Source organism: Triturus cristatus, chromosome 12 (genome assembly GCF_964204655.1).
Source record: "Triturus cristatus chromosome 12, aTriCri1.1, whole genome shotgun sequence".
Lineage (NCBI taxonomy): Eukaryota > Metazoa > Chordata > Amphibia > Caudata > Salamandridae > Triturus > Triturus cristatus.
The window spans coordinates 311,554,996-311,577,002 of NC_140595.1; the positions used below are offsets into that span (position 1 = coordinate 311,554,996).

The 22,007-nt window shown below is 41.7% G+C and overlaps 1 protein-coding gene across 1 annotated transcript in view; it reads left to right on the forward strand.

Moving 5' to 3' along the window:
- CDH16 (cadherin 16) overlaps nt 1–22,007 on the forward strand; it is a 622,060-nt gene that overhangs the window by 286,988 nt on the left and 313,065 nt on the right. Inside the window, exon 11 of the mRNA XM_085637354.1 lies at nt 9,665–9,741. Coding sequence (XP_085493480.1) covers nt 9,665–9,741 — 77 coding nt within the window. The remainder of the gene's footprint in view (nt 1–9,664; nt 9,742–22,007) is intronic.

The following is a 22,007-nucleotide window of genomic DNA, read 5'->3' on the forward strand; positions in this document are numbered from 1 at the left end:
CGACATATGCCTCTTCCAAGAAACATGGTGTACTGAACCAATGTATAAACTAGGATACTTTTCATAATATGTTCCAGCAAGGCCAAGTGAGGGGCTGGAGATGAGCGGGTTGGTGGGTTGTTAGAATGGGTGAAGGCTTCCCTAAGTTGTAACATACGGCATTTGGCGACTGATAGTGTGGACATATTTAAGAGTAAGAACCATAGTGTGACATTTTTTAACATTTATGCAAGAGGGGAAAAGGGAGGGGCTGCCTTGCCAATGATCCAATCCCTTGAAGTCCTCGTGGACAAATATAATTTAGTCACAAACTTGATTCTTGGAGGGGACATCAATACTACATTTGAGCCCCTCAACAAAGATGATATTGAACTTATAAAAGAGGAGGATGAACTATGGGTGATTCCCCAGCTGGAAGTCACCCCAGTGAAAAGATGGACGCAGGCTGCTCTCCAATTGAAAGCATTTACCATTGAATTGGGAGTCAGGGCCACTAATGGCCGGACTAAATCAGACCACAAGGGGGGCTTATAATTTTAACAATCATGTGTCCTAAAGCAGCATTGATTACACATTGGTGGAATTAAAACTATGGCATCTAGTCGAAGATATGAAAATCCGAGAACGATTGGAGAGCAACCACAATCCTTTGTCTTGCAATGTCTATTCTTTTCAATATGTTTTTGGTTGATCCTTCAACCTTTATTAACACAGGTGAAATCAAGCGCACATCTGACAAATGTCGCATTAAATGGCGACAGGTGGCAGAGAAACCTGAGCTTTTGCTAAATATCAGGAATGACGTATTAGCAATTTTGCCTAAGCTGAGGGAGCACAGGGAATTTCCCTAGAAGTAGGGTGGCAGATAGTCTCCCAGTCGATGTATTCTTCCATGATTTAGCGGTCTGGGCTGAATATATGCTTATCCTTACAAACCAATAGCCATGGGTGTTCCTGTTCTTTAATCGTGGCAGGGTGCAGAGGTAGTCCCATTGTACAAGAAGGGTGACAAGAGCCTCCTGACAAACTTTAGGCCCATTAGCCTAATTGACTGCCTACAAAAAGTCTTCAGCCATACAGTACTAGTAAAAACACAGTATTGGATTGAGGGGAATGACATTGTAAGCCTGTTGTAGGCCGGTTTTTGTGTCAAAACATCAACCATAGACCTGGTTTTCCTGGGGTCACTCCTGGTGAAGTTGTTTGCAGCTAGGTGGTGGGTGCAGCCGCAGAGGATTGTCCCTTTTGAGAGGGCCAACCTGAGCCCGAACCACATGTATTTTTTGTATGTCCTGCATATGCGAGGGCTCGCTCTTCTTGCATCGTAGGCGGATGGGCACCCTAAATCACTGTGCAGCATTAAGGATTTTAAGAGCTGATCCTTCCTCTTTGTATTCTTGTGCAGTTGCTACATTTCTAGGGCTGATGTGGGCAAAAAGAAGGGCTGCTATTGCTGTTATGTGATCTCATACTGTAGCACATTGAAATATGACCCATTTTCTAACAGTAGGCAATTGTGTTTAATGTTTATATTGCATTTTTTAGAATCTCCTGTGCAATTTTAAACATATGTTTGCTGCTAAATGGGACTTTTGTTCTACCATGGAGATGTTTTATATTTTGTATGTTTTTATCTATTTATTGTATACTTTTATGGCTGATGCCGAAATAAAGTTATATTTGACTTGACTTAACTACTGGTTACAACAAACCAATAACAGCCCCATGCTTGGAAGCACCCCTGGGCAGTAGGAATGACAGGACAAGAGAAGGGTACCCTAGAGAAGATGAATTAAATAGGATCAAAATACTGTCATGGACTGTGATGGGGATACGAAATATGTTGTCAGAATCTCACTGAGGGAAGTTCATTGAGGCCCATGATATCTGTCTCTTTCAAGAGACATGGAGTGCTTCCCCATCTACAGAAATGTCCACTCATCCTTTTGCATCAATGCAGTACAGCTAGGTAGAGGAAGACCCTAGCAATTTGGGTAAGGTCTCGCTTCAATGTGAAATAATCTCTATTAGCTCAAACTCGCCAGATCTCTTAGCGGTCAGCTTAAAGCTACCATCAGATGTGATAGTGGAGCCTATACTGGCATAACTCGCTGGTGATCCTTTTGTTATTGTAGCTGGGGATTTTAACACCACAATGGAGTCTCAGAGTTGACATCAGAACAAGACTTGCAATGGGAGATTCCATAGATTGAACTTCCACATGTGAAATGGACAGCTAGAGCAGCACAAGTAATGGCATTGATGCTCAATTTCTATCTTAAAGCGGCTTACGGAAGCACCCTATCGGACAGAGATGGCAACGCTACCTATAATAGAGTAGGCCACTCTAGCAGAATTGATTATTTTTTATTAAATGTTAGTCTCTGGCCATTCCTAAAGGATATGGATATTCTGGACAGGTCAGACAGTGACCAATATTGGAGACCAGCATGGCACTCAAGCCTCCGAGTATAGTCCGACCAGATTTGGGGGATGTCTCACATTCTAACAACTCATCAGGTGGGATTGGGTTCCTAGGAACCCTGATGTGCTTGAGGGAGTACTAGCAAAGTCTAGGGAGGTAGTAGAGAATGTGGCAAATCTCACCCCGAAACTAGGATAAAGGCATTACAGGAAGAGTAAGACCTACTCTATACTCAGATTAGAGGATCACTAGCTTCCAAGAGGAGAGTTGAGAAAAATAACCCTAAGGAGGTGACCTGGCACAACAAATCATGTAGGGAAGCTAAGGCCAATCTTCTAAAAGCAGCTAAGGCCAATTGTAGAGACTCCCTGATAAAGTGTTGGTTGTTTTACAGGAGGGAACTGGAGAAAGTAAAAAGAGAGTGGGAGAGTTCCCTGTGGGCTAATCTAAATGAAGAGCTGCTAACAAAAGATAAGAAGGTTTTTTGGAAAATTGCTGTAGTATGTATTAGTGGAACCAGTAGGAATGTAGAATTCTGTGTACCACCCCAGCACTTGGTCACCCACTTTAGCAACCTTTATTTGGATGGTAGTGTTTATACTCAAGATGGTCTAGATCCACTCTTAGATCAGGGACGCATCAAGTGCAGTGGGTCAAGAAGGTTGGAATTTGGGCTAAATTAAATAATGATAGCTATTATCTCCTGTTTGGCAGTAAGAGCCCAGGGCCTGATAAAATCCCCAATGACTTATACTAGGCCAATGTGGAAATTTGGAGATCATATATTAATCTTTCACCCAATTCCATTTAGTCAGGTATGGAGATCCCACCCTCCTGGAAACAGGGCAGAGATAATTCCAGTTTTTAAATAGGGCCATCGCAGTGACCCAGGCAACTATATGCCCTTCAGCCTTATAGTGGCAATGCAAAAAGAATTTTGTAAACAAGTGCTTGCCCGCCTGCAGGAGTGCATAGAGGATCATGTAGTGTTGTCTGAATTCCAGGTGGGTTTAGGAAGTAAATTCAGTACTGTAGACCAGGTCTTCTGCTTTACATGTATTTACTGGAAAGCATTGGTAATCAACATGGGCAAACTGTATGTTGCCTTTGTTGATTTACAAGCTTCTTTTGACCGGTCCCTAGACCCAAGCTCTGGAAGATCCTCAATTAAATGTCATCCATGCTAATCTTTTCAATATGCTGATAAGGCTCCACTCAGAACATTCCGCACAAGGTAGATATGGTGAGCATTGACAGTGACAGAGCCCTTCAGCATTAAATATGGGGTCAGGCAGGGCTGTGACTTAGCCCCCACACTTTTCTCTCTCTACATTAATGGGGTGGTGGAGTACCTGGACAAGGATGGGCGTGATTCCCCAAAACGGGTGGAAACAGGGTGCCAGGCTCTTCTTTGCAGATGACACTTTGTTACTTTCAAAATCCCCTCAGGGTCTCAACCAGCTTTTAAGTCATTTTCACATGTTTTTTGCAGAGAGGGGCTTGGAACTGAATAGTTTAAAAACAAAATTCATGGCACTGGTCCTAGAAATCTATATACCACTTTTTAATCACGGTAGAAAACATGTTTATCAGATCGCTTGTAGGATTGCCTGCAAGTGCCCCAAATATTTCATTATGTCTAGATTTGACCCAAAGAAATATTATTCAAAAAGCTGAGCGCAGAATGATCCTACATTGGCACCAATTATGGTCAACAGCAGCGTTAAGCTCCTATTGTGAGGGCCTGAAAGATCTTATGTCTCCTGCATGTGTATGCAATATCCCTTGACTGAATTCCATAAGATTGTTGTTGGGGAAATTGGAGTTGGTGAATCTTTGGCTCACTCCCGCAGAGGTGCTCAATTGCGAAAGCTAGTCTGAAAGAAACCTATTGGGAATTTGCTACTATCCAAATAGCTGTAACCAATAGAGATTCGATGACAAGGGATTTCCTTGATGTATAACCATTTCCATGTTTTGAATCTACCATTGATGAAATCATGCCCCCCTTGGCACGTAAGCTGCATCTTCAGTTTAGGTACAGAATACTTCTGAACAATACATTTTGTAGCAACTGGTTCAGAGCGGTATCGAGGGATGGCCTATGTCCTGTTTAATTAGACCAATGGTTTTATCAATCTCCAGTTTCCGAATGTCAGTTTGGATCTGGCGTAGCAAGTGTGTACAAGCAGGAGCAGTGTAAAAAATAGTAAAGTGCTGGCCGCACTAAAGTATAAAAACGTGCCAAGCTGATGGGAGCAAATGCATCTAAGGTTTTAACATTATGGTTGTGTTTTTTAGCTGTCATACGAGTAATGAACTGTGAGATTGTATGTCCTATTGAGGTTGTCTATCTAAGTACTTTATTGCTATTTGCAAATGTTGTAGCATGGGGTACCAATACAGAGGTATACGCCAGCCCCTCTCTTAGACTGTCTTTTTGGCAGTAGCGGAAGTGTCATATTAGGCAGTTGTGACTAAGACCCCCTGTTTGATGTGTGCTACCTTATGTTGATCTATGTGCAGCACCAAGTCCTTCTTATTTTCTCTGATTAGTTTGTTAGTTTAAAGTGTTTTTAATGTGCATTCTCATTTTTTGCACTTTGAATCTGTAGTAGGTACGTTGTCAAAGTGTTTTTTTGTTTATAGAATTATGTATTTTGAGATTTTGGTCTTCATGATAATGTTTTTCTAATGAATGTATAATTTCTTGCGATCTTTGGTGATCTTTACATTTACCCTGCCGGGATGTTTTTATATCTTTTAGGTATGTTGTACTTTCATGTTCCTGGGGATCGAAATATAGTTATTATGATGATGATGGTATGTGGCGAGGGACATTTCAAGCATCACGTCTGGTCAGAGTTCAGGGAAATATGACAGACCTGCAACAATTACACCCTCATCTGTCATTTTAGCCAGTGGAGCAAATGCTGTTCTAAGATGGCAGACAGTCATTGATATCAAAGGTGTCAATCTGCGTCCACTGCACCGAATGTCCACTTCCTTATTTATGAATAGCAATTGCTGCACCCTTTGTTAATGTAAGGAAATGTGCGACGGGGGCACCAACTATTTGCTGATGAGCAAATACAGTTTGGAGCAAATAAGGAATCCCGCCTGGAGTCTCCCACAGCTCTTTCAATGCTCAAAGAGGAACTCAACTCCCACTAACAATTTATTATTATTTTGCACGTATAAATGCCTAAGTTGTGGAAAGATGTAGAATTCCAGAAATGAGTCTGGGGTGAAGTATATAAAAGCTATACTTCTCAGATATCTGGACCTTCTATGAGTGACAGCCATCAGGATCACCCCCTCCTTACCTTTTTATCAAAAATTGTGGGGTAGTAATCTAGGACAAAATACACCATGTGCTCAACTATAGCATTGAAAATGCATTAGTGCAATAGTCAACTGAAAGGTAAACAACAACGTATACACTTCAGAATAGATTGTTGGAGATCACGAGCTTAGACTAATGAAGTGCTTAATTTACGCAGGTGAATGCATGGGGTGGGCACCAGCACTCATTTTTGGGGACGAGGGCTTATTTTCCATCATCAGATTTTGACCCAGAGCAAGGGAGAGAAAGGGAGAAAAGGGAGAAAGGGGAAGATGAGAAAAAGAAAATACTGTAACAAAGGGAGATATCAGGGAATGATAAGAACCTGCAAGAGTGACATAAAGAAACAAGAAGTGCATGCTGGTGGAAGATAAAGACGTGGTGGAATCAAAACTAAGCATCCTGGATACTCAGCCACCCTGCCACTCAGGATTGCAAGTGGTGGAGTCCTGCACTTAGGCTTGTTTCTAATTATGACATATGTGTGGTATCTGATGAACTATACCTGGACCGATAACATTCAACCAGTTATTGACGAGCCATGCTTAAGCACAACACAACATTGACTGGATCATGGGGGCTACATGAACACATGGTATTAGCGGTAGACAATGAAGTATACTTGAGTATATGGCAGCTACTAGTATTTGGGGATTCATGGGCACGTGGGATTGACTGACCTGCGAAGGGGCAACTGGGCTCATGATACTGACTGACAATTCATGTGGCTTACTTTAGCTGACTATGGCATTGACTGGCGTAGGATGGATCACAAAGGAACACGCGATAGCAATGACTGGAATATTTAGGAGATATCTAGGAGCATGACAGCAATTACTTGCATGCCAATGTTTCCTAAAATTATATGGCTTTTGATGACAACATTTAAGAATTTACTGAAATCGACATGGTGACATTTAGGGTAAAAATGAATGTACTTTCTGAAAATGATATGCTAGCATTTGGAAAAAATGAGTTTATTTACGAATGTAAAAAACTAGTATTTGGGGGAAATGAATGTGCTTTCAAAAAATTACAGTTTTATTATTGGGCCAGGAACACAATCAGTTTATTTATTCTAAGACTAAATGAGTACATTTCCCAATCATTTGAAGCTGATTAGAGCTTTTCTAAAATATTCCAAACTGATACTTAAATGATAGCTAAAGACGATTTGGGTAGATTTATTCCTTATTTAATGTAATCATTCTCATGGTTTGAGAGTACCCAGTCTTTCCGCTCCGGTTGTTATTTCAAGACACATGTGAAGGCCTTTCTAATCCATATTTAAGGAAGCCCATTTATGTAACATTCTTATAAAATAAATTTGTGTCTATCTGCTCTGCTAGCCCACATCCTGAAAGGCCACATTAATCTGGCTTTGTTGAGGTTGTAAAAACTGTTAACGTGATGGATAGCTCTGCTGTCTAAGGCAGTGAGTTGAGGAATTTGAGAGCTTTTAAGATTCCAACCATTCCTCTTTACTTAGATTCTCATTTCAATTATATGACTAGTAATCAATTTGGAATGGGCAGAGAGGGAAAATTATATTTGGTGAAAATCAAAGTGGTGAACAATACATTAGAGCACTGTCACAGTTCATTCCAGAATTGATCAAAATGGCGGTCAAACCTTTGGCTTGTTGGCAATTTTTGTTTGATAAACTGAGCTGATTTGTAAGATATCATTCGATTCCATTATTTTTAAAAGATTTTGGGGAATAGACTGTCCACACTGGGGTTTGAACATTGGACAAAGAAGTATTGAAATATTTGGCAAACTCCTGTCAGAACTGCCTTCAAAACCTTAGACTGTTTCACCCTTTTGTATTAGGAAAATTGTGCTGTACCATACACCATCCGGCACTATTTACACAAAACTACCTGTGATGTGGCAAACGAATATATGATGCTACAACGCATGCAGTTACAATGCATGTTTTTACAACTCAGTATTTACATCACAACTACCATTACATTGCATGTTTTTACAACGCATTTTTAAAAACTACCATTACAACGCATTCCATTACATCGCATACCATTACAACGCATAATACTTTTAGGGCAACAGTAGGGTAAGTGTTGGATAGTGTAGGGGTAAAAATTACTATTCCCTCTCCAGTGAGTGCAATAGTAGGGAAAGTGTTGGATAGTGTAGGAGTAAAAATTACTATTCCCATGCACCCCAAAACTCATACCCACCCTAGTATTAAAAAACATCTCTATGACTTATTTTATAATGGCATGCATTGTAATGGTATGCATTGTAATGGCATGCGTTGTAGTGACATGCGTTGTAATGGCGTGCATTGTAATGGCATGCGATGTAAAGGCAGTTGCATTGTAACAGTTGCGTTGTAAAGGTAGGTCGTTGTAATGACTGCGTTGTAATGGATGTTTCCCATGGCACACACCTGCAGAAAGCAAGGGGTGGATTAAGGTGGTGTAAGGGGTCAGGCTTTCATGCTTTCCTCTCTCAGTCTGTGAGGGGTCAGGATGTCATGCTTTCCTCTTTCAGTCTGTGAGGGGTCAGGCTATCATGCTTTCCTCTCTCAGTCTGCGAAGGGTCAGGCTTTCATGCTTTCCTCTCTCAGTCTGTGAGGGGTCAGGCTTTGATGCTTCCCTCACTCAGTCTGTGAGGAGTCAGGCTTTCATGATTCCCTCACTCAGTCTGTGAGGGGTCAGGCTTTTATGCTTCTCTTGCTCAGTCTGTGAGGGGTCAGGCTTTCATGCTTTCCTCTCTCAGTCTGTGAAGGGTCAGGCTTTCATGCTTCCCTCGCTCAGTCTATGAGGGGTCAGGCTTTCATGCTTCCCTTGCTCAGTCTGTGAGGGGTCAAGCTTCATGCTTTCCTCGCTGTCTGTGAGGGGTCAGGCTTTCATGCATTCCTCTCTCAGTCTGTGAGGGGTCAGGATTTCATGCTTCCCTCACTGTCTGTGAGGAGTCATGCTTTGATGTTTCCCTCGCTCAGTCTGTGAGGGGTCAGGCTTTCATGCTTCCCTTGCTCGGTCTATGAGGGGTCAGGCTTTCATGCTTTCCTCGCTCAGTCTGTGAGGGGTCAGGCTTTGATGCTTCCCTCGCTCAGTCTGTGAGGGGTCAGACTTTCATGCTTCCCTCGCTCAGTCTGTAAGGGGTCAGGCTGTCATGCTTCCCTCGCTGTCAGTGAGGGGTCATGCTTTCATTCTTCCCTCACTCAGTCTGTGAGGGGTCAGGCGTTCATGCTTCCCTTGCTTAGACTGTGAGGGGTCAGGCTTTCATGCTTCCCTCGCTGTCTGTGAGGGGTCAGGCTTTCATGCTTCCCTCTCTCAGTCTGTGAGGGGTCAGGCTTTCATCCATCCCTCGCTGTCAGTGAGGGGTCAGGCTTTCATGCTTTCCTCACTCAGTCTATGAGGGGTCAGGCTTTCATTATTCCCTCACTGTCAGTGAGGGGTCAGGCTTTCATGCTTTCCTCACTTAGTCTATGAGGGGTCAGGCTTTCATCCTTCCCTCGCTGTCAGTGCGGGCCAGGCTTTCATGCTTCCCACGCCCCGTCTGTGCCATTTGCACAGTGTGATTACTGTTGAAACGTTCAGCTCCTGTCACTGTAGAGAGCATTTTTCCAAAAGGAAAGTGGAATGTAAAAGCTTTCTTGTTCTCTGAGCTTCCCATTTCAATGATCTCTTTTGTACAAAACAAACCATCCTTAATGTGTCAAAATGAGCAGCACATTTGTACTCTGCGGGGTCGGGTACATGGCAGCTACCAGAAGCCAACCAAAAGAATAAAAATAAAAATTGTTATTATCTAAATGAAGACCTCAAATAAAAAATGCCAATTGGCTTCACTTTAATTAATCTGCTCCTTCTCCTGTAGGCTTATCTACAACTTTGATTGCTTGTTTCTTTCACTTGCAGGTCTCACCGACACTGCCACCGTAATTATTAATGTAGTGGGTGTAAATGACAGCCCTCCAGTGTTCTCGAGAACTAAGGTAAGCATAAAACGCCATACAATAAACCTAAAAACATAAATGTATGCTAGGTTATGGAGTTCATTGTGATGCAGATATACTGAGGGTCTCCCACAGCTGTAGTAGGGTTGGAAAATATTTCTCTGATAAAGCACAAAGGCATTTGAAACTGATTTCTCTGATTTACTGCCTCAAATAACAAACAGAAAAAAGAAAAACAGAAAATGAATGTCCTTTCGTTAGCCTTACATACTAACAGGCTTATTTACAAGTCCCTTGCGTCGCTGGTATGTCACTTTTTCGCATATAAAAAAAAAGGTTTGTGCAAGGGCTGGTAGATAGTTGGCAACTGTACTCACTCTTAGGACAGGGACAGAGGTCTGGCTAGCAGGCCTCAGTGCACTCTCAGAGTCGAAAAAGCAGCAGCATGAGTCAAAACTGTGAGAGTGAACATGCAAAATGAGGCATTTCCTTACATGCCCCCTTCCAGATGAAAGATGATGAGCAACTAACCCTTGTCCTGGTGGTTATCATCATCTAAGTGGAAGAACCTGGAAAGGCCATCTGCATTAGCATGGTCAGTCCCAGGTCTGTGTTCTACAGTAAAGTCCATACCCTGTAGGAAGATGGACCAGCTCAACAGTCTGGGGTTCTCTTCTCTCATCTAGAATAAACCTCAAATTAAAAGGACTCCGGGGGTTACTCCATCAGTGAGATCTTCCTTGAAGGTGGATTCACGTTTAGGGATGTCACTCAAGGACAATAATACTGGTACAGAATCAGCTACTCTTTCTAAAGATCAAGTTGAAGTAGTATGATATACACTTCTTGTATTAGAGCCCAGTCTAAATAACTTGCAGGTAGTGCAGGATACAGTTGCAGAGGAGTCACTGCTGTTAGAGATGGAGCATCCAGACAAAGGTCTTGAGACATTTAGTGAAAAGGTTCATGTAACTGTTACTATAAATTGGGTGTAAAACTTAGGACAAATTGAGGCAATGACTCTGTCTCCAATGTAGTCAAAATGTGTTTACAGCACTTAAAAGTGCTACTGAAGGCGATCAGGTTGCTAAAAACTCTAAACAGATTCTCAGTCTTGAGCAAACAACACCTGCAGGATAAGGATGGAACATTAGAGTCAGGTGCTGATGAAGACTAACAATTATCTAGAGATGAGACTCTTTCATGCATGTAATCGAGGGCGGTTCAGTCGGATAGGAAAGCTATGCTTCTAAGCTGGAGAGTCTTTCTTCTGTGAATTGTAAAATGTGTTCATGATCCTCAGTAAGAGTATGTAAAGTTGATCTGAGTCCATTTATCTAGCCCAAAGGAATAAAACATTAGAAGACTTATTTGTGGAGGTTAGGTGTCCTGCCTTATTATTGACTATTGTTGAACGTTAATATAGTTGGAAAAATATTGTGATATACTAAGTATCATGGGACATAATATGGAGGTAAGGATATTGTTTTATTTACTTTAGTAAAATATCAATGTATTTAATATAGTTTTGTTTAAAATCATTGAATATCATTTATTTTGTGTTTTGTGATGTTTTATTAGTTTGAGTGCTATATCTTATTAATATTCATATTTATATTTACTTGCATATTTTTAGTTGAGTTTATTTTTTGTGTAGAAGTATATTTATAGTAAATTATTTAATTTAATTTTGAGTGTTGTGTATTTTTGGTGGATTGTAGGGCTTGCAGGGGAGTAGAGTGGAAAGTGTTTTAAAATATACATGTTTAGATTGTTTATTTATATATATATTTTAAGTAAGTAAGTAATTCTTTATTGCTCAGTTAATTAAAACCATTGCAATCAGCATATATACATGTAAACGAACTTAAAATACAATTTTATCTAGTACAACCTTTTTGTCAATAAATTTGATTAAAATTGCTTTAAAACATTAGAAACATTTCATGAGGCTAAAAAGTGCATTCTAATAATTAGGCATCATTAGCGCTTTCCATAAACTAAAAGATGAATCGTTGTGTGGCCCAAAAGAGTCTATGTTCAGATCCATGCGACTACAGGCTCTTAGAGCAATTTTGAGCGGCGCCGTCCGGTGGATGTGACAGTTAAAAGCTAGACTGTTGGTTGCAAGCGGCTTCTGTGGTTTTGTGCCGTTGTGACCAATCCATAGTGGCGGAAGTATTCTTGCTTGTTTAAAAAGGAAGAATTTGATATTTTGTAATTGAGATGGGTGCAGCCAGAATGTCTAGGCGCGCAGCCTATATTGTTTTTTGACAAGTGCCGTTTTCGTGAGCTCCCTTCGTGTCAGCGTAAAAGTTTAGAAGAGTCCGAAGTTTTTTGCATATACAAGGTTTTAGCTTTGAGGTGGTTGTTCCTTGTCATTGCCGAGTGGGGCAGTTGGACTTAAATGCCGTGTAAGTTTATTTATATATTGTTATTCATTGGTTAATTAAATAATATTTATGTAAATCAAATAAATAATAATTATACATAAAGTTTGTACGTGTTTATTTTCATATTTTTTAAATTTGTAATAATATTTATAATTGATAGAATATATGATTGTAATGCATGTGTTAGTCTTATGTATCATTAGATATTTCTTTTTATTTGCTCATTTATGGCATTTTAATCGGTTAATTTGTTTTAAGTATAATGTGTTTTTATTTATTATGTAGGATAGATTTTAATAATTATTTTTATTATAATTTTCTTCCAGTGAGTTGTAGGTTTTATAATGAAGTATATATTTTTTATGTCATAATTTATTAATTATTAACTGATACAATAATGTATTAGTTATGTAAATATTGTATTTAAATATTTTATATGAAGCTTATGCATTATTTGTCATATATATATATATATATGTAGTATTACACTCAATTGCAATCATTCATACTTTGTTTTATTTTTACAATAAAAGTAATCACTACTTAATTTTGTATATTGTGAGTTTGAATTTTCTCTTTACCTTGTTAGCTGTGCATTTATCAAATATAATTAATGTGATGTGGTTGTTATGATTTTTGAAATCATATTTTTTTAATTAGTTTATTTTAATTATTGAATTTGTTTAATATATTAGGTTCTATTGTTAATATCAGTTTTCTTCTATTTCTTGAAAGTGGAACTAGTAAATCTGACCCTTCAAAAGTCCAACATTTTCCCTACTGTTGTTTATGTTGGAGGGAAAATTGCTAATCTGAATGGTCCGAAATCTAACACTTTCTTCAATTGTGTTAGGCTTGGTGTGGAAATAGTAAATCTGACCCCGCCAATGTCCGACACATTACCTTATGTTTTTTAGGTGGGAGCGGTAATATTAAATGTAATTTCTCTCTACTTTATGTGTTTTTATGTTTTTATTAGCTATAATTGTATGTTTGATTTTTAAATGGATTTAATGTTTATTATTTTTGAATTAGAATTGTAAATAGTTTTTCCTCTTCTCCCCAAAGTATTTCTATTTTTATCAATGTGGTTTGGTATTATATTTACAACAGAATGTGTGTACATGATTTCAATATGTTTTTTGATTTGATTGGATGTATTGGTTTTAAATTGTCTATGATTTTGTTTCTAAATTTTCTAAATTTAAAGTGTATATTCATTGAAATGTTATATTTTTGTTTTCAAATATGTTTTTTCAGGTGTTATTTTGTGTTTTATTGTTTGAGTAATATTTGTTTTAGCAATTTTGTAAATTTTCTTTTAAGGTTTAGTGATTATCTTAAATGTTTTAATTAATTAATGAATAATGTATATTTTTATGTTGTATTCCTTTTTAATGTTATTAATAATGTATTTGTATTTACATTTAAAAGTATTTATTTATTAACTGTATTTTAGCATGTTTTCTTTGTTTAAAATCATTATAAAGTTACATATGTTTAATTATTATTTTCAAATTTGTTTTACTTATATTTACATGGTTATATTATATATATATATATATATTGTAAATTGTAATAAATATTTTGATAAATCATTAGCTTACTTTTTAAGAGTTAGTATAATGTTAGATTATTTTAAAAACATATACTTATGTATGTAATGTCAATGTTTGTCACCAGAATGTATTTATAATCTATATTATTGTACTTTACATCATAAGCAGGTTAGGTTGCTAGTTTTGCCCTTGACATTTTCTAATCAAAATACTTGTATTGCAACATTCTTGATATTCTGTCATACAGCTGAAGTGTATGTTTAGGATTACTTAAAATGCTCAGGCATTCATTAAAAAAGAGAATATCAGTCCTTCTTAGAACATCTTTAAAGGTTGGAGAGAGAATCCAAAAGGCACAGTTTAAGAATTCTAAAGGTCCTCGAATCATCAATCATCAGACAGTACTGATATAATGACTTTATTTATCAAATTGTTAAGAGAAATAGCTTTTAAGAATGAGGAAGTATCCAGATCACTGTGAAAGGGCAGATTTTAGCAAAGGACCTTAAAGTTAAGGCTTTTCAGGCCTAAACCTTCACATTCCAGATGCAATTAGATATTTGCAGGCTCACAGAAAGTCAACAAAGGGAATTAGTACAAAAGAAGGATGAACTAAAAACTCTTGGGGTCAAGGTACAATAGAATTTCCCGGCAATGCTCCAAATTATGTCAAGAAACAGAATGTATAACTTAAAAATGGTGGAGGAAGTGGATGAGCTAATTCAGAACTCTGAGAGCAAAACTGATGGACATACAGAAAAGGTTGGGAAGATGAGAACAGGTCAGGGGGACTTGTATCGGCACTTGTCAAGTGCAAATGGAAGGTCAGGTAAGGTTCCCTAGGGTGGGGGTTGAGGGTAACCTGAGTGTGGTAACATTTGGCGAAAAGATAAAATTGCATTTGTCTTCAAAGTAATAGATCTATGGATTCTATTTTTCTGTTCACCATTTTGGTAAGGGAAGATTTATCACAAGGGAATGCATTACTTAGCCAGAGTGTGTCTGTCAGCTCTCACCCCCTATTACCATTTGCAAACCATCAACTGATTTCAGATGTCAAATAGTTCTTCAAACATTTTACTGTAAGATAAATAGATCCACTTGTTGCTTGAGTAGGAACTGGTTCGAAAAAAACAGAAGACAAGAGGCGTTTGGCAAAACAGGAACAGTTTGTTCAATTAAACATTACGGCCATGAGAACAGTTACAGGCATGGGGTCTGAGGACTGTCTCAATTTACAATCAGTTGGCATCCTTCTTATATACAAAACACAACAGGCCAAAAAAGCTTCCGGCATACCATATATGGTGAAGAATGTTGGTTTCTGCCTTTGAAGTCATAAATGTTCAACTGGTTAGTACAGGTGGGTCTTGAGCTCGTGTGGACCCAGTGTGGCCAGTAGATACCGTGTCCTGATGTCCAGCATGGGGAGCGCATGATCACTACGTGTGCTAGGTCCTGATTGGTTATGTGTTCCTAACTCATGTGGCATCTGACTAAATGGTATTTTTAGGAGCGCGTACCCCCTTCAGCATGTGTGCTTTATTGGGGCAATCACCCATGACCATTGTAATGTTTCTGCTCCTATCTGTGGGATTCATCAAGAGCTTCCTGCCAGAGCGCTTGCCTGCCAGCCACGCACTCTCCCACCTGTGACCTATCAATCAGTAATCCTGGGCCTAGATCTCAGGGACTGCTTGACTACATATTTGTGAGTTGAGGTTGATATGGAGTTCAGAACGAGCGATTCTAATAATTAGGATGAGATTTCATTTTTATCGATGAAAGTATCGATTTCCATATTAACACACTCACACACCCAACATAAAAACATTGAGACATAAATACTTTTATGAGTGGATCCAAGATATGATTTCCAATGGTTGAATGTTCTGGAACAAAATAAGCTAATAGTTTAAGGAGGCTGACCTCAAATCCCTTCAAGGAAGTATAATATACAGGGCCGGACTGGGAACACAAACCAGCCCTGGCGATTCAGGCGGACCTGCCCGAGGAGGGGAGGAGCTAGTGTGAAGCACTGCTGCTGCTTTTGTTACAGGGGGCTGATATTGCAGCACGGCTGCAAAAACGGCCCCCAGTAACAAAAACGGCCCCCACCGCTCCAAACCCAGCCCCCACCCTTCCAGCCCACCAGAATAATGCCCGGTGCCCGCTACAGCCAGTCCGGCCCTGATAGTATACCAAATGTTCACCATGAATGCCGCCCTCTCCATTCACTTAAGATGTAAAAAAAATATAAATGGTTAACTGTTCATTGACATGACATTTCTACATCTGGAGTCGTACACCTGCTTCACATTTCACATGCATACATTGTTCTACATGTCTGAGATAGTAGTAATCATTACTGTGCTCATTTGTGGTACTTCTATAGTTTTGTTTTTTTTAATTTTGAAAAGCAGAAAAATGGCTTGAACTGTGAAAGACTAGGAAGAAAAAGCCAATATATAGATTTTAATAAATCTTTTGTGCCCCAACTGCTAAACTCTGCCACATAAAGGGCTAAAACACTGAAAATTAAAGCTACGGCTGGAGAACACGGACAGACATGGTGTCTGTCCATAGAGGGCTTTAAAACACCCAGACAGCATCAGGATGGTACTTAACTGCAACCAAATTGGATGTCCCTGCTTTTCCTTGTGTTTTTTAATCAATAGGGCTTTAATAGAGTTAACTTAAATCGAATTCGGCTCTGGGGACACAGTTTAATAGAGGCAAGGGTGTTCTCCTTGAGGGCGAGCTGAGGCGAAACCTTGTACTGCAGGGGAAATGAATGCAGTGGCATTTTCAGTGCTCCTTCAGCCGTGATGTTGTGCTAACGGGTGACCTTTAGATCCCGTAATTCATTTTCCAGGGGCGCTTTTCTCGTCAGACGACGCGGGCTGCCTAATGTTTGTACTCAAGAGGGGCCGGGATCATAAACTTAGCACCGCATGCTTGGAAACTAGATTCTATTAACGAGCTGTCGCGTGAGTGTTGACACCGGACAGTGCTGTATCTACTGCACGAAAAGCGAACGCGAGGACCCTCTGCTCTTCATAGGTCTTACTTTTTATCTCCCTGAAGTGGGAGGCCACCGTGTTTGAACCGCGCTGTACTCTAAAGGCCCTGCAATTATTTCCATTGCGTTTTTGCGGTTCATTAAAGAGTATGCTTTTGTTTACTGTTTTTTTTTAATCTTTCATCCCTATTCCTCCTTGTACCTTTCATCCCTTTTTAGTCGCCCTCCCTTCACTTCGTCCTTCCTCTGTCCTCGTACTGCTTGCTAGCCCTATCTCCTAGACTTGCACTCAATGCTTTAAATGCGCCGGTACTCTCCGGTACAGAGAATAGGCACTTTTTTAGTTTGAGAGGGAAAGTACCGGCACTTTTCAAGAAAAATGCTATACTTTTAATTGGAGAGTAACGGCACTTCTCAGAAACAAGCAGGTACTCTAGTACAGAGTACCGGCACTTCTATTTTTCCATTTCAAGTACTGCTTGCACTTGGATTAGAAAGGGTGAAGCAGGCGACCAAGTAGGGTCTAACCCAGGGGTACTCACAAACTTTCTCTCGGGGGCCAAATTTACAGTGTGGTTTGTGGCCGAGGGCCGCACCTGTGGGGGCGGGGTCAGTGGTGGAGGGGGCGGGGCTAGAGCAACTAAAAAAAAATGACCATGAGGTTGAACACAGACCCCTGCAGCGGACGCATTCGTCCACTGAGCCACCAGACCCAGCATACACACACACACATATGTATACAGTTCATTGGGGATTTGTCCATCAGAAGAACCGCACTTGAACACAAGCTGCTTTTCCCCACAAGCTTTTATTAGGTATGGTTCGTCGCGCTTGCTTGTAATTATTCACACCTGACTGAGCCCGACGCGTTTCGATGACTCTCTTCCTCAGAGGCTCACACAGTCAGTAGTATGCAAATGAAAGTTCCCCGAGTCCTTGTTTGGCAGTATATCGTACGCAACGTGCTGTCTCATATAGAGCAGCCCATTTGGTCGTACGACATACTGCCAAACAGGGACTCTCTCTCTCCCGGTCTCACTCTCTCTCTCCCGGTCTCCCTCTCTCTCTCGGTCTCCCTCTGTCTGTGTCCCTTTGTCTCCCTCCCTCTCTGTCTCCCTCCCTCCCTGTCTCACTCCCTCACTCTCTGTCTCCCCCTCTCTCTGTCTCCCCCTCCCTCTGTCTCCCTCCCTTTGTCTCCCTCTGTCTCCCTCCATCTCCCTCTGTCTCCCTCCATCTCCCTCTGTCTCCCTCCCTTTGTCTCCCTCTCTCTCCCTGTTTCCCTCTCTCTCTCCCTGTTTCCCTCTCTCTCTCCCTGTTTCCCTCTCTCTCTCCCCGTCTCCCTCTCTCTCTCCCTGTCTCCCTCTCTCTCTCCCTGTCTCCCTCTCTGTCTCCCTGTCTCCCTCTTTCTGTCACCCTGTCTCCCTCTGTGTCCCTCTGTCTCCCTCTCCCTCTCTCTCCCTCCCTCTCTCCCTCCCTCTGTCTCCCTCCCTCTCGATCTCTCTCTCTCTCTGTCTCCCTCCCTCTCGCTGTCTCCCTCCCTCTCGCTGTCTCCCTCCCTCTCTCTGTGTGGCAGCTCGGGATGAGACAGCTTCCCGGGCTTGGGTGAGTTTGGGGAGGCCGCATTGTGAGGCCGCAGGTAGGGCAGCACCAGCGATGCTAGCCTGTTCGCCACAGAGGGGTAGGAGCAAATCGAGGCTCGTGGGCCCTGGTGAGAGGCATAAGAGATGCCTACGGTGGTGTGCGGCCCGCAGAGGAGAGACTGCTGAAAAAGCTGGTCCTTGCGTTGCTGTTCACTCGTCTTATCTCCCATCGAGTTTTAAGGGCAGAGGATCTGCGAGAGGTTGCTTGGGTAACACAGGCCATCAGGCGCGCAACACCCATTGGACTCAAAGGGCTTCAGCCCCCCCCCCCACCCCCGTCGCGTGTGGCAGCCGGGATGAGACAGCCTCCCTGCACAACACAGCCGCACCCGAGCACTTCACAGGTCTTTAAAAGACCATTTGCATGTTAATGAGGCCTCGCTGTTTCACCCCTTCTAAGAGGCCCTGCAGCGCCACTCTGCCTATTGCTTAAAGATTCAGCCCCCCCCCCCCCGAAATCAGCTCCACTCTGCCTAAAGCTTAAAGATTCAAGCCCCCCCCCTCCCCCCGCCGCCGAAATTTAGCTCTAGTTGCGCCTCTGCTTGCGAGGCACTGGTTTTGCGGATGCTCCTTTACCCAGTGAATGCGGCCCCCGAGGAATAACAACAGGCGGAATTGCAGTTGATTGCCAACTGTCTGTTGTTTTACACGAGGGCCGCATGGAAAGGGCTGGCGGGCCGCAACTGGCCCGCGGGCCGTACTTTGAGTACCGCTGGTCTAACCCAATGATGGCTGTATAACCCAGGGTCGGACTGGGACAGAGATAAGGCCCAGACACCAAAATACAAGCGGCTTCCATTAGTGAATTGGGTTGCTAAACAGGTGCCCCATGTTTGCAAACTGAAGCAGTTTTGAACTTTTAAGGACACGCTGTATACGTTTTGCAAGGTATGGAAGACTGCATTGATTTGAGCTTGCTGCAGTCAATGTTTGTTGCATTATTAAGGAAACAGCAGGAAACAACTGGATCATAAAATAGGCCCACAAACAGCTAAGACAAACAGACTTTAGACTAACCTGTCAGACCAGCCCTCCAGGCACTGCTGATTGCCCTGTAGGCCAGTCCGACCCTGGTATAACCTGGCCCCAAGATCCCATCTGGATCGTGACTGATCTGGACCGGTCTGAAGCACAATGAAGTTGAAATATTTTTTTCTGCATTATGATATTAAGAGCTGGTTCTCACATTTGCTGCAGCAAGATCACACTCCACAAACAAAAAACAGGAGCAGCAGGCAGCGCTCATTTGTTTTGTAACGTGTACCATGGGGCTAAAATTGCAAAAGTTTCTACGTTGGCTTCTGGTTCTCAATCCAAAGATCAGGCCTGCCTAATTTCCTTGGTGCAAAAATCACGTACCATGAAATACGCTTATTTCACAATTTTTTATCCACATAATGCAAACTTTTCTCTGACCGAGTTGAAATTGTATATCTTCAGTCCAGTGTCTAGGGTCGCTTAAAACAGCGTCAGTTCCTCCATAGGCACGGAGGAGCACTGCCCCATACACAGTGCTGCGTACAAAGCTGCAAAAATAAAATGGTAATAAAAAGATTTTACTACCATTTTATTTTTCCAGCTTTGTGCCAAACAGAGAGGGCAGGGCTGGGCCAGTGCGTCATTGCTCCTGATTGCTAGCAAACACGAATGGCCCCTTTAGTTTGAAGTGCGCATGTCGGGTTGACCGGCTACCTTGCTACGGCCAGAACGACATGCACAGTTCAAACTCTCCAACCCAGTTGTCTTAGACAGCTGGGTTGGAGAGCATGCAGATGCCTCCAGTGCCCTTTGGAGCGCTGAGGCAGCCTGCTCCAGCCAATCCAGATGCTTCACTCAAGCTGTTTAACAGCATGAGAGCAGCATCTGGATTGGATAAGGACCTTTGGTAGCTGTGGGAACTCGCACTTGGAGGAGTCTGGAGCCTGGAACTGGAGAACACGGAGAACGTGCTGCAGGCTAAGGTAAGTGAACTTTTTCTTTTTCCATTTTTAAATATTCTCGTTTATTTGTATTTTTTTTATTGCATTTAGGTCGCCCATTCCCTCACCATTTTTCTCGGTTACCAACCGCCTCTGATTGTAAAATTGAATTAAAGAATCCACTTGGGATTAATTTCACTCACAACTACGACAAAGAGGAGGACGTCATGACAAATTTAAACTACCACCCCAATTATGCAAACTCCTTTTATTTTAGTCTACTGATGTTTCAAGTGTACCAGTCACTCTTTTTTAATAATCTTGTTAACATTTCCAATACAAATTTAGGATTATTGCAATAATGGTACATTTAAGGAGCAGAGGAGTCTCCATCAATCAGATATAAAGAATAGTATTACATGCATTGTACACCTTGCTTCAAGAGTCATTGGTCAGGAAGCAAAAGAAGATGAGTAAAACCCCCAGGCTTTTAGAGTCTTAGACCAATAAATGAGTCCAAGGGTGAACGTCCAGTCATCATAAATTGTCCATAGGTAACAAATAACCATAAGGCAAGATTCTTTCGTCTTGACAGATCTAAAGTGGTGCTTACGTTCGCAGTAAGCAGACCAACATGAATTGAGTCCAGGCCCGGACTGGCCGTAGCGGGCACCGGGCAGTCCCCCGGTGCGCCGCACGGGTGGGGGCCGGTTTTGGGCCCGTGAGGGCCGTTTTTGTACAGGGCCGTTTTTGCAGCATAGCTGCAAAATCGGCCCTGTAACAAAATCTGCCGAAAACTGGCTCTGGCAAAGAGCTAGGCGGCACCCCCAAGCCCCGGGGGGCCGGCCGAGCACTTTGCCAGGGCCAGTTTTGGTTCCCAGTCCGGCCCTGATTGAGTCATGCTGAAGCTTTAATTGTTTCATGTTCTACAAAATGAGATTATACATTAACAGCCAGGAGGGAGGTAAATAGGAACTGACAAGTAAATCCAGGGTGGCATTTTCTGATTAACCTGAACGTGAAAGGAAAGGAAGGGATCCCAAATCAAGTTAAAGAGATATTGTTGGTCTACGTGATACGCTCGTGCGTTGCCAAGGTTACCAAGTCTCTAAGGCAGTCCGCATGGTTGGAGGAGGCTTGAAGTGCCCATTGTAATAAGATGTTCATCTTGGCAACCACTAGTGACGTGTCTATCCCTCTCTTTCAATGGTTCATGATTTCTTGGATCTCAGTATTGTCAGCAGTGAAAAAAGGTGAAAGTGAAGCATCTGGGCTGTTTTTAGAAAGCCATGCAGATGTAACCAAGTTGGTGGGTAGCAGAGTTGGCATCAGGGGCATCATTAACTGACTTTAGCAGCATGCGTGAAGGGTGTGCGAACCTGGACAGTTCTGTGCCACATGACACATTTACGTTGTTGTTTATGGGTCCATTGACTTTGAAAGGAGATTCTGGCCTCCAAGAAACTCATAAATACAAACTGCTGAGGTAGAAGGACAGAAAGGAGAGTTGTAGAGACGCGGATATGGTGAGAAGGATGGAAAATGGATAAATGGATGGATGCAGGGATGGATGGACAGAGGATGGATGGAAGGATGATGAATAGAGAGAAAGATGAATGAATAGAGAGAACAATGAATGGATGGAGAGAAAAGATAGATGATAGATGGAAGAAAAGAAGGAAGGTAAGATGAATGAATGGGTGGAGAGAGGATGTATGGTGGATGAACAGGGGCAGAAGGAAAAGACAAAGACAAATGGAGAGAAGGAAGGA